Source organism: Chroicocephalus ridibundus, chromosome 7 (genome assembly GCF_963924245.1).
Source record: "Chroicocephalus ridibundus chromosome 7, bChrRid1.1, whole genome shotgun sequence".
Lineage (NCBI taxonomy): Eukaryota > Metazoa > Chordata > Aves > Charadriiformes > Laridae > Chroicocephalus > Chroicocephalus ridibundus.
The window spans coordinates 11,029,421-11,046,559 of NC_086290.1; the positions used below are offsets into that span (position 1 = coordinate 11,029,421).

A 17,139-nucleotide genomic window follows, 5' to 3' on the forward strand; every position below is an offset into this window, starting at 1 on the left:
CGGACTCGGAGCTGGAGGAGCTGAGCCACCTTCGCTGCTCTTCGGCAGGGATCAGTGATGCTGCAGCTGCCCTTTCTGGTACCCAAGCCAGCTTTGCTACCTGTGAGACTGAGATTCTTACAATATATTTATAATTAAAAGTAATACTTTTTTTTAATATATATATATATATATATATATATATAACTCTGATAAATGTGAAAGACATAAAAACGTTTCTCCAAAATGCAGATTGGAGACAATTTTATAATCTAGATTTTTTATTTTATTATTTTATCCCTAAGCAATTATGTCAGCAAATACATGGAGAGATTAAAAAACCCACTTGCCTTCCTCGCTGCTATTTTGGAAAATCAGACAAAGCAAAAGTAGGTTACTCTTCCTTTTCATTTGCCTTGTCTCAAAATAGGAGTGTTTCAAAAGGGTATTAAAGCTTATAAAATGTGCCACTGTTCGTTTCATAGATGGCTTTAACTCTGAAAAACATCAGGTATGTAAAGTTACCCAAGTACAGCTATAAGGTTTAAAAACTTTCATGTTTCTAAAATTAACGCCATTGGTAGCTAAAAAAAAAAAACGAAAACAAAACCCAAAAACAACTGGTTTATGAACCAGTTTGTGTTTAAAATTTAGAAGTAGGTAGAGAGATCTCCCTTCTGGAGTGTAAGATGCGTTGCTTAAGCTACAGCAGGATCAGGGCATTGGTCTGCAGTCTGGAGAGATGGGGAAGTTGCATGGGCGTCAGTCCCGTGGAGTTAAAATGCAGCCCGGTTTCAAATGCAATTTTACAGAATTTCTGTGCGTCTACAGCGGTCGTTTCCATGCGTGTATAAAAAGTCAAGTATTACAGAGGGTTTTTCACTGTTACATCCTCAAAATAACAGCATTGCACAAGCTGGAGTTGTGCATATTCCCTCCTTGTCAACCTCCAGCTCTCCCCTCTCAGCTAGTACCAATTAATGACTTGCTGAGAAATCCTGACGCTAACATAAATGTATTTGGTTATTCCACATTTTTTTTGTGTATTTCAACAGAATACAGTAAGTGTAATGAAGGTCAGATAGCTACTGAGGATTCCTAGTGTCCTAAATTTCAAACAAAAAAAAATAAATCCCCAATCCCCACCCCCTAAACTGTTTTATTTATACATCTACCGAATATTCATGTGTCTGAGCACAGTAACGATACCCATTTTTCCAAAGAGCCTTACGCTGGGAAATGAAATCAAGGAAGGGCTAAATGTCACAAAATACAAAACGTTATTTGTGTTTGAGGGGAATTATGGAAACCCAACATTTGCCCACGTGATTGGATCTTGTTGCTGTCAACTTAGGTTTTTTTACTCGAATTTTTCTGTTTGAATGAGTTCTTCAATTTTTCAGCATCTCGTGCTGTTCTGTAAGTAATATTAGTAGGCAAAATGTTGAGGTTCACGTGAGCTGGATTGAGCTCTTGTTATGGAAATTACAAAGGGAACTGTTTTCAATCAACAAGAAAGTAGCTCTAGGCAAATGCCCACATTCAAATACTGTTAAATTGTACATTCATTTCCTGTTCCTTGGGTATAATATTGAAATTAAAGGCAGATTTTTACCCCCAGAATGAGGATACTGAAATACATTCTCTCTTGCTTTTACAGCAAGTGTTGTCACACCACCTGTTGCTCTACTTTATTTGCTGTGGAGGGGACAGGCGTCCTGGAAAGAGGAGAAGGTGACCAGGTGAGGAGAGCGGATCTCTACATGTGCTCCGGATGGTTCTGCAGGCACATGATGAAATCCTGGATCGATTCACCCTCGTAGCAGATCTTGTAGATGGTTGTAAATAACGGAAACCTAAAAGAAGTGCGTAGCAATGAAAATATAAACATTTCCATTCCATTTATAATGGAAAAAACAAAATATTTTTTTTAATGTTATATTAAAAGAAAAGCGGAAAACTTTTCTTTCTCTTTACAATAGAATTTTAACTTGGAGGTACCTTTACTGTGGAAGACGATGTAGTCGTCCAGTATAAAAAAAGAAAAACAGTATAAAAACAAAGCAGTAAGAATGAAATTAGGGCAATTAAGAAGAACGAGGGACAATTTTGGGGGGTGACAGCAGAGACGAGCTGTTTTGGAGCTAAAATTCCTATCCAATGTTTTCATTTACTGACAAAATCTTGAATTGAATATCCCTTTTTCCTCCTGTATGCAAAATGCATATATTATTTGTATTCATTACTGATATCTAAAAGACTAAAAAGAATTAAAATGTCTAATGATTTTTTTTTTTCTTCATGGCTTAAAGGGTTCTTTTCCTTTTGCAAGCTTTTTTAGTCACTATGTGGTAAAAAATGAGTCCACTGAATGATTTGGAGCTGAGTGTGTAACTAAGTGCAATTATAGCGATAGTTATTAGATCAAGTTTTGATTTAAAGTTCATGTCCTCTCAAAATGAGCTTTTCTCTCTCTCTCATTCTTTGAAAGATAATGCTACTTGAATCTTCTATATCTGTTACAATTCTAACAGGATTATTTTTAAAGTATTCATTTAGCAATGTTTGACCTCTAAGTCCTGCTAATGTATAAGAGGGAATGGGGTGGAGGGAAGTTCATCTCTTCTATTGTGTAAGCTGAGACAAAGGTTTCAAATTATAAATAACCTTATATTCCCCAAACAACTAGAAGTACTTTTTATCTCAGCATTATTTGTCGCGCTAAAGCATTGATATCAGCACATATGACCTATTCAATATGTATAAAATTTTTTGATTAGGAGCATATTCCTGCATTTTATACTGAGATAACCTAGTTAAGGTTTGCGCTGAGAGCAGTATTGCTGCAAGCTGTAATGGTGACGTGCTGAGAACAAGAAACTCTTTGACCCATAGATCATGTTTGCAAGCTGACTGTGTGCGTGGCCTTCAGTCTTGTCTGGGGGCACGGGGATGTCTGGGTAGCTCCTTTGGATTATTTTGGTTTCCTATATGTCTGTGGTTTGTTTTTTCTGACACTGTTTAACCTTCATCCTATTCCACCGACCATGGCAATGAGGGGTCAGGCTAAGCTGAGCTCTAACTGTGACCCAAGATGTAGAAAGCAGTTGTTACGGAAACGAACAAGTACCATTAAGGAGGTTATGAATCACTCATCCTTTGTTGTCGATTCCCTTTTTTAAAATAAAAGCACTTACTTATCGATCATATTTTTCTGTTTCAGAATCTTGTAGACTTCAGCTGAGGTCTGAGGACCTTGCAGCTTTTGTCCGTTCAGCATCTCATTTTCCAGTTCTTCGATGGACTAGAAGAGAGGAGACTGATTACTTGGGTCAGAGGGGATACTGCTGCCGTACCAGCAGTTATCACGAAGGTAAACAGCTAATGATGCCTTTGTAAAACACAGAAGGATTTCTTCACGTGTTAGTGTGAAATATTTCAAAATCCTTACTTTTCCTGTGCGAGCAAAGGCTTCTGCTACTTTTCTGTTCCGTCCTCCATAGCAGGTAGTGATAAGGTCAGCAACGCCGCAGCTTTCCAGGAAAGTGGCTATTGATACCGGTCCCCTGCAGAACATCTTGGCAAAGGCCACCATTTCCATAAGGCCCAAACGTATAACTGCTGCCTTCGTATTATCACCAAAATCCAGTCCGTCGCAGAAACCAGCTCCCACTGCTACGATGTTCTACAAACAGTTTAGTGTGAAATATAGAGGAGGAAAGGAAACGGTCAGGCAAAACGTGAGGTTCATGAGCGTGCACTGAGCTTTACGAAAATCCCACAAATCTGTCTTCATCAGAACAAGGTTCAATTTCCGATAGCCGTGTTTATCTTATGAAGAAGGTGGACAGCTAGTTAGTGTTGAACAAAAGTAGCTGGACTTCTGGAAGATTTTTATTAAGTATGCACTGTTATTCCCATGAGGAAAAAATCAAAGCAGTTTGTTTTATACAGTAATATTGCAATCACGTAGCGTGTATGCAGTTAATGGTTTGGTTTTCTGCTAGTTCTAAGGTGAGACTCACTGACCTTTCTGTTTTAACTATTTAAAATACCTCACACCAAGTCATGCCTTCCTAGGTTTTCTCTGTGTGTCTCTGATTTAAACAGGCACGGGTTCTACATACAGGTGCTGCAGTCGATCAAATTTTGGTTTCTCCTGCAAAAACGGTCAGTAAAATAGCCCTTTTCTACAGCTCTAAACAAACCGCTCAGGATCTTAAACATCTTTACAACTCTTCACCATTGTCCTGCACACCTCCCTTCCCACCTCACAATTCCCAGCCCCTAAATAAATCCCTAAATGAGTGTAGTTCACTGTATTTGAGTAATATGTACTAGTACTTCCGTTGAAGTGTTTGCTCCAGGCATGCATGTGCCCCACTGCAGATATTTATTTTTTATTTTTTTTTTTTTAGCAAAGGCAATGCCAAAGCAATGATTTCAAGAAGACCAAAGATTTCCCACAGAGCAGAAAAAACCTCACTCCCCTCTGTGCCTTCCCCGAGTTCCAGTCTGTGGCCAAAAGTAAAATCTGGGTTTTTTTTTTTTAAAAGAAACTTTTGGTGTTTTGGTGGTTTTTTTGGGTTTTTTTTTTTTTTTTATGTAAAGAAACTTTTCTTTTTGTATGTTAGGTTGAACAGGACCAATTCTTTCCTAGCCAGTAATTCCCCCCTCCTCCAAGAAAAGGTGAATTATTGAAGTACAAATGATTGAATGTATAAAAAAGTACAACGGATCACAGGCTGGAGTCTCTTTCAGTACGCTTAAAAGCAAACTCTGAATCTCACCCATTGGAAACTTGGTGATTTTGGTATTGTTTCTGCTCCAGCCTGGGATCTCGATCTGAATGCTGGATAGATGCGCTGCCAACACACAGCATCGCTTCTGATGCAAACTTTCTAGCAGGTTACTACTTGACCCATGGAAATAAGTTTTTAGTGGGAGCTACAATATGTAGTAAGAGTCTTTGTTCCATGTGCTTACAACATGCAGGCGAGAAAATACAGTGGACTAAATTCTGCCCTCGGAAGCAGAGGTGCCTCTGGCAAAATAAAGATAAAAATACAACTATTTTGAAATGCTGTGCCAACAGTTGTATTTTTAAGTAAATTTTCCCTTTTTTACAGGTTGGAAAACTGGCACATGAATTCATATCTTGTCCATGCTCACTCAATCACAAAGTGGCAGGACTCATATTAGACCCTGTGGCTTACAGAAGACTCAGGTGACGGGAGAATTTGGCCCTAATAAAAACATTTTGGTTTGAAATTACTCACTTTTAAGGCTCCACAAATCTCCACTGTATCAGAGTCAAGCACCACGGTAATCCTGAAATTGGGGGTCTGCATTAGTTCTTTAAAGATTTTCCCTTGTTTTTCATTTTTGCACCCTGTGGGAAGGAAGGAAGGATGAAAGAGAGTTTTTGCAATGTTTCAGAGTACACACAATTAACTGAAACCTGAAATAAGGGCCCAGGGAGGACTTTAGGTTTTGTGGTCCCAGTAACTGGGTGTTGCTAAACAAGAGATTTGTGTGAGCTCAGTCACAGCAGCTGCTGGAAGCCAGTGTTAAATGTCTGCAAGTCCCAGGGCACTGACCAAGCATCGCTTAATAACACTAAAGAGCTTAAAAGTAAGTAGCGCCTAACGCAGCTTTCTGCCTGAGAAAGCTTGTATAACCACAAACCTTGCAAAAGATAACATTTACAAATCGCTTCGTACAGCACAATGGTATAATTGCTGCTTCGAAAATGTAAACTGGTATAATTGCTAAATGTTATTATGGGGTGCAAATGATTAATGCCCCATTAATTCCCAATTACAGGAAGATCCACAGATGATGAAGCTGAACGGTGGCACTGCTCGAACACTTTTGTTACCAATTTTATGGAGGTCATGTATCATGTCATTACAGTGCTCGCCCTACGTAATGAGAGGAAGGGCAGTGAGCTGGGCAAAGACTTTTCAATGGAGTGTCAATTCATTTTTATACGAGGCAACTTGGTTTCCTTCAGGGAGAGCTGGGCCGTGAGGACCTGTAGCGTTTTCTACCTGTTGCTCCTGGAGGGGTTCTGGGTACTCTGTTTTTGAGTATTAAAGAGCCTGGGTAATAGCACTCTGGTAGCTGTGGGGTTTCTACCCCATCTCACAAGAAACTTTGGGTTTGCTTCTCATCCTTCACGATAATTGATGTTGGGGAATACCCAGTCTCTTCAAGGTGGCGGTTTCTGGACTATAGGGCTTTCCACAAGGACAAAAGCGAGGGAGAAAGCTCTTTGCACAGTCGTCATCACAGCGTGGCTTCAAACTGGGCCAGCAGTAGTTAAATTACCGCCAAGAAAATGAATATTGCTCAACTCTCCTAGTCATGTCTAGTCCTATTTGTGCTTAGTTGCTCTGCCAGCAACAAATGCCCCACTGATATGGTTTTCACTATTACTGTAACACTTGCAAGGCAAAGGAACGGTATTGCAACAATTTTTTTTTTTTTTGCCTTCCCTAGCTATGGAAGGATGTAACTTTAATTTCGACTGACTTTAAAAATCAATGGATTTTAAAAACTACTGGATGAACTTTCCAAATGAGGTCAGACCCAGTTCTGGGAGGATCAGATGCTATGTTTTGGCAAGCAGTCTGAACGGGAGGGAAGAACGGAACGTTACTGGGTTGATTTTTTTGTTTTGTTTTGTTTTTGGGCTTTTTGTCAAACAAAGAAATTTGAAGATGGAGAAATACACCTTGGGGAGTATGAGCTCATATGAGCTTCTGATTACACTTCTCTATCGAGACTGTATAGTGTACCAACTGCCGACGTACTCAGCGTTGAGCTGTACAGACACAAAAGGTGGCCCTTGCCAACTCCTAGAGAAACATTAAACTGTAATTTTTTAATGGACTAAATTAGCTCCCAGCACTGAAACCGCTGTCGGTTTGGATCTGATCCTGCCAGCACTGAACTCCCTGGAAATCACGCTGCTTTCCTGAACGAGCTCAGTGGGCACCGCAGTACTTGGGAACCACATAGAACCCATCGCATCCCCCGGCTTCCTCCAGAGGTTCTCCTGTTGCCCAGCCACAGGTGAGGATAAACCACAGCTAGCGGCTCTAATTTGCTCTTTGCAATAGTTACCGATGGTGGTTTCACAGAACTTCTCATCAGCCACTTCTTTGGCGATGTTGGCCCCCATAAGCACACTGATTTCTATTTTCAGTTTCTCTTGAATGAGGTCAGATATGAGCTTCAGGCCTTCAGGACCCTCATCGATCCCCTGAATAAGAGACGATAGTCAAAGCCAAGCTAATAGAATAGGTAAGCGACAGCAGTAGAGCACTAGTAAAGCAGAAGGTGTCCTATTGCCTGCAGCGCTCCAGTTTTAATTGGAAGGATTTGGGTCTTACATTCGCTAGCGTTAGCCATTAATACAAATGCTCTGGGTTTGTACTTTGATAACTGCAAATTCAAGGCAAGTTCGGGGAGAAGGTAGCGGCACTCCAGGTAACCCTACAAGAGGCCTCGTATCCAGAGCTGCTGTCCTGAGGCTTGCTTTAATGCTGGTTTTTGCCTTTGTGTTAAATTCCTGTAGTACAGAACCAGACTTTTAAATTAAGCCTCCAAGCAGTGACTTTTTTGCAAAAACTAAGTATTGATCTGAGTGCTTCATTGCTATTAAGGAGTATACTGAACTGTCTTGGTGTTTTTTTAAGCTAAAGAAAGAAGTAAATTTGCAGGAATTTCCTTCCTCTCACACCTTCCTCTCCTTGATGCACTGCTGCTTGTGAAATAATTTCGGGGGCAGGTGGGGAAGGGGGAAGAGCTGGTCTTGCAGCCTGAAAACTTGAATTACATTTCTTTCATTACAATTTTAAATTGGATATTTCCTGTAATGCAATCAAAAGAAGAAGCGGTAGACTATATTCCTATGCTTTGCCTCTGGCTTTTAGGCTGAGATTCTCTTAAAATGTTAATTCCTTCTAAGATTCTGATAATCTGGTATCTCTAACCTTAAAAAGAGATTCCTCAGTTCATGCCAGATTGAAATTGCTTCAGTTCTGCAAAATCATTAGTGTTATTGTGCTGGTTTGATGCTGCCAAGAACATCTTTAGCATGTACTTGGAAGAGGCACTTTGACCCAGCGCCCTTCCCAGCGCAGAGTTAATTGAGGCTGTAGTCTGATGAGTATTTTTTCTGGCAGCAGCACCAGCTTACGTAGCCCTCTCTCTGCCCATTTTCACCTCCCTGCTGGTCCAAGTAGGAACCGATCCAGGCTAAAGATGGCTGGCAAAGGCGGTCACTCTTAGCCCAGATGGGTTGCCCCATCCTTTGCTCTCCATGGTCACAGGAGCAGCAGTAGGGCTGGCAGAGGCTGGGTAAGTTTTAACTCTTGCAGGAAGAAAAGCTCGTGTTTATGCAGAGCCTACAGCTGAGGACTGGAGCTCCCACCCTCAAGTTGAAGGTAGTTATTTATTTACCCTGTACAGATCGACCTCAACTTACCTTGATCAGGGAAATCCCAAATGTCCCGGGTTTTATCTGGCATGCGATCTGCTCGCAGATTTGGCCAATGAATTGATGCGGCAGAACAAACACCAAAATATCTGCCCCGTTTGCTGCTTCGACCACGTCCGGTACAGCCACCTGGGACAAGAGTGACAGCTGAAATGACCCCTAGGTAGGAATCCTCGCACCTTGCAAGATACCAATGGGCCAAAGCCATTGCAGATGCGTTGCAAATGTCCTTAATTTTAACGTGCGCTGTTGCAGAGCTGTTAGCTCTTCATGCGAGCAACTGCAGCTCTCTTCTGAAATATCTAAAGCAGCCTAGCTTTTATTAGGTTTGGGGGGGGTTTTTTTATTATTTTATTTTTAACTTGCCTCCCATCCCATCCCTTTGTGGACAATCTGGGGAAGATGATGATATACTTCCTCAACTTGCACTGGCCTGGGAAGCCCCTTTGCTGATTCTGCTTCTTCAGGTGGTTCCCGAAGATACTGAGCAACCCTGTGTGGTTCTGCTAGAATGAATGGGGAGCACGGGAATGAAGCAGGGTGGCGAGACAGAGCCTCTTCTGACAGTCTTTAGTTTCCATAGGTCACTAGCTGAGAGCTACTCAGGAATAAATTATATCAAAAGGCAGAGATTATTATCGTGTTTGGGGTGGGATGGGTAACGTGGCCAATAGTTAGAAAAATGTACCTAACACATTTAATAACTAACAAGCTCTATCTTCCTCCAAATGCTAGCATTACTCAGAACAACGACTCAGTCCAGGCTACAGAGGCAACGGCAGGTGAATTTGAGCCTGCTATCACAAGCAGTTTACAGTCAGAGCAAACGTTGCCCTTGGATGCAGCCTTGGAGCACACAGCCTTAGAGCAAGTGGGATTCCCACCGGGAGAACCAGAACTGCTGCCAGCAAGGCTGCTTCTCCGGGAAAAAGGCAAAGCGGGAGGAGGGCAGAAGCTGGCAGCACTGAACAGGGCTCCTGTCTCTCCAAAATATTGCAGGTTAGGGTGTTGGGTTTTTTTTTCTCAGTCGGAGATGAGGATGTGAGGGTGCCTCCAGGCTTTACTGCAACCAGCTGATTTCTGCCAGTAGAGCCTCGGACTTTGCTATAGAGAGGATGAGGCTGATCTCAGGTGCTGAGGACAAGCCTGTTGATCTGCTAGAGGGCTGTGAAAATAACGGGCGAGTAACCCAGGAGAACTGTGTGCCAAGTTCAAACCACAGGAGTGCAAATATGCAATCGCAGCACTGAACGGAGTACTAAATATAACCACTCTCCAAGCAAGGAGACCCACCACGTGCAACGTCTTAACTTCCTTTTACAACTGCAACTGTTCAAGAAACGCAGCGCTACTTACTTTAACTCACAAAACAGTGGCATTTGGGAAAACCTTGAACAGCCAAAAGCCCTCACCCTGCGTGCTTCGGTAGCGATAAATTATCTAAGCTAATTAATTTAAGTAGAGATGCATAACTTGGTGTTTTAAATGTACATGAAAATTAAACAGCTTATATCTTTGGTGGAATTTACAGCATTTATAGCAGTGTCTTGCTATCCTGAAATCACCCGTGAGCCGATAACTCATTGTTCGCCTCCTTGTAAGCCACAGCTGTTAGCTGTGCTGTTGATTTCTTTTTTAGGAGAAGGGAGAGCAGCAGCTTTCCCTCTTTTTCCAGAAGATGTTGTGGGTTTGAAACAACCTCAGCTCTGTGTAGACAGATCTCTGCCTGCCATTTCTCGAGTTATGCTGATTCCTGCCAGAGAGGAGGATGGTGCGTTACCAGCACCTGACACAACTGGGTGTTTGAAGTTGTGTGTGACATGTGAGACAAGCAAGCGTCACAGAAGTGAGTTCTGTTTCAGCACACTTCAAATATTTCAGTTAGGTGGCAAATCAGAATGAAGCAGTGAATTACTTCCTAATTTTAATTTTGCCAGATGTTGCCTCCCTTATAAAAAATAATAATATTTCAGTGATTTTTTTTTTTCCAACTTACCACATTTTTGGGTATTTTGTATCCAGGCAGATATTTAACATTTTCATGTTCCTGGTTGATTATTTCTGAGAGTTTTCTTCCATTGATGATCTCTTCAAATACCCACATCTTGACAGTAGGATCAAATCTGTTGGATTTCTGGACATTTTTGCCAATGATTCTTGCTATGGCTGATCCCCTTTAAAAAAAAAAGAAAGAAATAACTAATAGGGAAAAAGGAGTTTTATTGTGAATTGGAAACACAAATTACTTTAAACATAATAATTCATAAAAGGCCTGCGCTATAAAGCTGTTCAGGTGCTTGCTACGTTTATCAGAAAGCTTTATTCCTCCTGTTCTCCATCCAAACCCCCTCAGTTTAAAAACAGAAAGTAGAGCCAGAGAAAACGTAACTGTAATAAGGGATCTACGGTCCCATCAAAGACTACAGAGTGGGAATGTGATGTACCATCAACTGCACTAAAAATACAGGAACTGGGATTAAAATCTCTCTTGCTCCTCGGATAATTCTTTTTTTCTGAAGACCAACAAATGTAAAATAATCCGGGTGGCAAAGCAGCGCTGAACGATCTTGCTGTGACAGCCTTTGTGCATCTCATCTAAAATAGATGCATCCCACTTTCCTACCAATAACCAAGCAGTTGCAATAAGGATTTTATGTAAGAGCTGAAATCCTCAGAAATTGTTCTTTTCTTGAAAAAAAAAAATAAATCTTCAACCTGATGGTTTCTCTTTATATATTGCTGTAATTATCACTGTAACAGGATCTGCAATAGTTGCAGCCTGAGGGTATTTTAACCATCCAGTTTACTCTTCTTCAGTCGTGCTGAGCATTTTTTACTCTCAGTTTAGACAATAATTTGATTTCCCCATCACCACTGCAGCCTTGCAAACGTTCGCTTATTGGCAAGAGAGAATTAAAAAACCCTGCAGAAAATATTGCAAGTGTTGCTTAAAGCTCTTTAAATTCTATGGGGAGGCGGGGCGATTATTTTTACTCCTCTGTTCCTCCTTTTCATTTTAATACTCCTTTAATCTTTTGCGTACTGGCTGTTTTACTAACACAACTGAAAGGGGAGCTGCAGTTGCAACACTCCTGTCCCCTGACCCGCTTGTAAGACGCCTGCAGGAGCAGGGTTTAGCTGCGGTGTGTTTTCTGGAACTGACAAAGGTCTCAACTATACCCAAGTCGAAGTCCAGGTAGGTCTGTGCTGGCAGTGGTTCATCGGGAAACCGCGTTGTAGCTGGCTCTCCTTGGCTCGACTGGATTTTTGATGTAACAGGTTTGCACAAGGCTGAATTGCTCAATAAGTAATAAAAGGGCTTCATCTTAATCTTGAACGATAAGGAAATCCTACCGAGGTCAGGTTTCACTCTGCTTAGTGTTGACATATGCGTGTTGACTATATGCTGTATCCTGAGCTGCCGTAATGCTTTTTTTCTAAAAAGGGGTGATTGGGTTTTGTCCTTTAAAATACGTAGAGAAGTGTTTCAGGGGGGAACCTTTACTGTCAGAGAAGTATTATCTCTAAAATTACTTACAGTCTGGGTCTTTTGCTCTACTTATCAACAGGGAGGACAATCAAGGCCTGAGCTGAGGATGAATTGTGGCTCAGCACAAGAAACGTGTTTTAAGAAGAAAAGTTGTTTTTATGGATGAATCTGAGATCTAAATGCAGAACTTAGACCTCAAGCCTATCCATAAAAATAACTTTTCTAGCTACGTACCAAGTTCATATGATTTTTCTGTTGAAAGATGCAGACTCCAGCTCTAACCTCTGAAATCCTGAATGGGACTCGCAACTCTCATCCGATAAATCTGATCTTACAGCAGAGCTGTCATTACCACCGCGCTTGGATGCTGCCACCCAAGTATTTTCCTATGGGCAAGGTACCTTCACCATCTCTGAAGGTTTCTCAGCCATAAGTGTAGCTCCATAAAAGACAGTATTTTCGTTTGGCTTCTCTTCAGATGAACAAGAAATTGGAGGAGAAAGGGTTTAATGTTTCAAAGACATTGAACAGTCATCAAGGAAAACACCTCGCCACAAAACAAACAGTCCATAAACCTGATGTTTTACTAAGTTCATTTAAAATTCAGTCACCACTGATCAGCCGTGGGAAGAGTTGCTTTGTCTGTGAAGGCGGTGGTCGGTAGGCTACACGGGCTTGGCGGAAAAGTCAAAAAACAAGAACGTTCACATATAAAGACTTTGCCACGGTTTTTTTCTCCAAAACCCAATTTAGTGAAAATTAATAGAAGACTGAGAACTCTGCTTAGATAATTTTTAAAAGTAAGCGGAAGCTACCAATCAGTTTTTTTTTTTTTCCACAGTTATGTTAATTCACGTTGGAACTGATTTACATATCGCTAAGAAAAAGAAAGCTTTTATCTGGAGATTTCCTATCAGTATAATGGGAAAGCTTTGATGTAGAATAACTCAAATAAGATCCATTATTTACATATATGAATACGAAAGCGTCTGTGGCATACATCAGATCTGGTGGAAATGAGAGCTGAAAGGATGCCATGAAGCAGCTCATCCCTTCCCTATACAAAAGGCAGTCAAATATACTTATGGCATTCCTAATAGTTTTTCCAAGGAGGTCTCAAAGACCTCAGCGATTGCAGGTCTCTTCCCTTTCCCAACCAGCCCATCCCACGATTTTGCAACCCTTAGCATTAGAAAGGTCATCCTCACATTTAACCTAAGTCTTTCTTACTGCAGTTCAAGCCCATTTCTATTCTAGAAGGATGGAATATTCTTGTTCTCCTTCAGACACTTGAAGATGATCGTGTCTTCCTCCTGTCTCTTTCTTAGCAAACCACCCTAAATTTTTTAAATTCTAGTATCACTCATGTTGGAAGGGACTGTGAGAGGTCTCCAAAGTGGGAACAACATTGAGTGCAGATGGGTTGGTTACTCAGGGCTTTGTTCGGTTGAGTCTTGAAAGCTCTCCAAGGACCACCTCCTCTCTGGGCAACCTGCCCCAATGCTTTAGTATTCTCATAGGGTTTGGGTTTTTTTTTCCCCCTGTCTTTATATATTGAGTCAGAACCTCCTTTGGTTCAATTTACGACCACTTCTATCATTTTCCTTCCATGCACCTCAGTAAAAAGCCTGGCCATCTGGCCATCTTGAAGACAAGACCCTAGTTCAAGCTGGATCTTTGCCGAGGACCCTGCAGTCCAAATGAATCTAAGAAGACTGGGAGAGCTTTTGGATTCTGATGGGCCAGGCAGTGAATTAAACCTCTATTTTTAAAAACAGGTAACTGAGCCACGATTAACGTGAACACAAACCCTCCTGCACCTGACTGGCAACCGCAAAATGCTGTGCAGCACTTACTTCGCTTAACCACATCACTCGGGAGTCTGCTGGCGCTGTTGACTTACTAAGTCCCTGTGACCTGCTGAACTTCTGCAGCTGACACGAACTATTGCGACACGCTGCGTCACGCGTCAGCCACGTTTCTGAGCCGCAGGAAAGACTGAAGAGCAGCGAGCTGAACTGTCACCCAAATATTCAGGAGGAACATAAGAAAAAAATGTTTGCCAAAGACAAACATTATATTCCTATGTTGTGCTAAGACAACCTGTTCTACCACAGAGGCTATGAATAGATGCGATTTAAACATCAGAGCGCAATGTTTATCTCCTCCCCAAAGATTTTAGAGTCTCTGTATCTGGTGGGAAGCAAGAGATGGGCCCAGGTGGACAGGCAGTACGAGTAAGTAGATAGTATTGAATGAGCTGGGGCCTCTGTATCTCTGCGGCATAACTCTTTCCGAGTTTGCAGGTATACGTGAAAGGAAGAGAACCTTCTCGAGCACAGATCTGAAGGAAGACAACTAAGCGGCTTTGGAGAATGTCTTATGGCAAGGGGACTGCTTGGGAAAGGCAGGAGGTGCTTGCCTGAGGATGCAGCCAGAGAATGATGAAGGCTGTGGGCCGACCAAAGGCAAAAGCTGACTCTCGGATGTGCAGCCGTGGCTGTTGAGGGGCTTGGAAGTGACACCGAGCTGCCTGCGCAGGCTTGGATGCCTGTGGTGAGGGAGAAGAGGGCAGCAGGGGAGGGACAGAAGCGAGGGATGATGTGGTGAAACTGGCAGCGGGTGAAATGCTGGTGAGAAATGATGGGGCAGAACTGCATCTGTCGGGGCCAGAGAAAGCCAGGTGCGTTCCTGAAGAAGACGTAGCTTTGCAGTTACATGTGAAGGGCTGTGTCTGAGCGATGTCATGCACAAAGAGCCTGTGATCTGGAAAAAGCATGCGTGTGGGGGCTCAGAAAGCACTGGACTGGTTTTGCAAAGCAGGAAGGCAAAGAGTCGTGCTTTAACTGTGTCATGTTCTCAGCAGCTCACAAGCAACCAATCCCTCATCCATTGATTTTTTTTTTGGCATTTGCTTCCACTTAGCTGTCAGATATTTTTAAAATCTTAAAGCATTTGCTTTCCTTGTACAAAAAGAATCCACTGAGCTACCTGGAGGCTGGGTTTGTTAATCCTAAGTGCATGTACATACGTGTTGTTCTGTTTGTGCTAAGCTTACATAAACCATAAGAAAAGTAAGATATGAAATCTAGTGAGACAGGGTTTACCAACTTAGTGGGGTCTGTCAGACCCAAGGAGCACTGGAGAGCCGTGCTTTTGACCAGGCTAGAAAGGACTGAGCAGTAGCTGACGTATTCTTACGAGTGTGGGAAATCATAGAATGGTTTGGGTTGGAAGATCATCTAGTTCCAAACCCCCTGCCCTGGGCAGGGACACCTCCCACTAGACCAGGTTGCCCAAAGCCCCATCCAGCCTGGCCTTGAACACCTCCAGGGATGGGGCAGCCACAGCTTCTTGGCCACCTGTGCCAGTGCCTCACCACCCTCATAGCGAAAAATTTCTTCTTGATATCTCATCGAAATCTCCCCTCTTCCAGCTTGAAGCCATTACCCCTCGTCCTATCACTACGTACCCTTGTAAAAAGTCCCTCTCCAGCTTTCTTGTAGCCCCCCTTCAGACACTGAAAGGTTGCTATTAAGGTCTTCCTGGAGCTTTCTCTTCTCCAGGCTGAACAACCCCAACTCTCCCAGCCTGTCCTCACAGCAGAGGTGCTCCAACCCTCTCATCATGTTTGTAGACCCCCTCCAACAGCTCCATGTCCTTCTTGTCCTGAGGACTCCAAAGCTGGACGCAGTTCTCTAGGTGGGACCTCACCAGAGCAGAGTAGAGGGGCAGAAATCGCCTCCCTCGCCCTGCTGGCCACGCTTCTTTTGATGCAGCCCAGGATGCGGTTGGCTTTCTGTTTGAGCTGCCTGGGCCCTGCCACGGGCACACACAGCCGCAGGGGCGCCGCTCCCTCTGGGCTGTCGCCGTCCTGTCACCAGCCTTTAAACGCCTCACGCACCTCAGCGATGCAGGACCCTCATCTCTTCCCGGCCCCGCTGCCTCTCCCCTGGCCCCCGCCCGCCCAGCCCGCTCGGCCGAGGCAGGGGGCGATCGGGGCGGCGGGTTCGGGACCGCGGAGACGCTCCGCCGCCCGGCCCGGCGCCCCCCGGCCCCCGCTGCTCCCCGCACCGGACCTGTTGCGAAGCGCCCCCCGGGCGTGCCACCCGCTGCGGGGGGGGTGGGCGGGGGAGAAAAACGAGGAAGGAAGGGGAAACGGGGAGCAAGAAGGAAAGAAACGGGGGGAAAGGGAGGAGTGGGGCAGGGGAGAGGCGGGGGGGGGACGGACGGGACAGGTGCCCCCCCCCGCGCTGCGGCACTCACCAGTTCCCCGAGCCGATGATGCAGACGCGGAGCGGCGACATGCTGCGGGCTGCCCTCGGCCCGGCGCTGCTGCCGGCGGAGTGGCTCGGCTCTCCCCGGCCCGGCTCGGCCCGCCTGCCAGCACCGCCCCCGCCGGCCCGGCCCCCGGCGCCTGCGGGAGGGACGGGCGTGAGCCCCGCTGGCAGTGCCGCCCCCCCCCCCCGCCCCGGGCTCCGCCCGCAGCCCCGGAGGGGTCCCTGCCCTGCCAGCGCCGGGGGAGAGCGGGGAGGGGGGACGCGCACTCAGTGCCCTGCAGGGGGAACGGGGAATACGGTGCCTTCTCCGGGAATTCGCGGGGATGAGGACCTGCGTGGGGACCTTCCTGCCCATCGGCGGCCCCGAGGATTTCTGCGGGGTGGGGTAAGGGATGGGAGGGGTGTAAACTGGGCCCTTAGGGGCAGTGGGAAACATCCCGAGGTCCCACCTGCCCTGCCAGCCAGACGCATCGTGGCTTAAATTCTCCCGACAGTTGAGGAGCGCACCCAGGGAAGGGTTATGAGTGCATTCGCAGGGCCAAATTCAGCTGATTAATCATGGAATATATCACAGTTCTTAATATGGGACATCAAATAAAAGTTATCTGCAAGGAAGGACGAAACGGAGCGTTGTTCCTTTTCCCCTACACGGTCTAATCATCCATAACGCCCTACAAATTACCACATTTTACCTCTCAGCCCTCCACTACACCCTGTCTCCTCTCCAAAGCAGCTTTCTCTCTCGTTTTTGAGGCAGAGAGCTGCGTTTTCTTCCTTCCCTGCTCTTGCTTGTCCTGCTTCCCCTCGTCCTGCTGTGCCCGGTCTCCCATCCCTGCTGGCGGCTGTAGGCTCAGTGGTGACCACCGTCTGCTACCCCTGTG

General features: G+C 44.4%; 1 protein-coding gene across 1 annotated transcript; it reads right to left on the reverse strand.

Moving 5' to 3' along the window:
- Positions 1-167: 167 nt before the first annotated feature.
- On the reverse strand, positions 168-16,403 carry LOC134518253 (glycerol-3-phosphate dehydrogenase [NAD(+)], cytoplasmic-like). The gene is made up of 8 exons (XM_063340760.1): positions 16,245-16,403; positions 10,485-10,662; positions 8,477-8,617; positions 7,111-7,249; positions 5,259-5,371; positions 3,431-3,664; positions 3,177-3,283; positions 168-1,835 (listed from the first exon to the last, which is right to left on the reverse strand). The coding sequence occupies exons 1-8, from the start codon at positions 16,283-16,285 to the stop codon at positions 1,739-1,741; spliced, it is 1,050 nt and encodes a 349-aa protein (XP_063196830.1). The 5' UTR covers positions 16,286-16,403; the 3' UTR covers positions 168-1,738.
- Between the last annotated feature and the right edge of the window lie 736 nt (positions 16,404-17,139).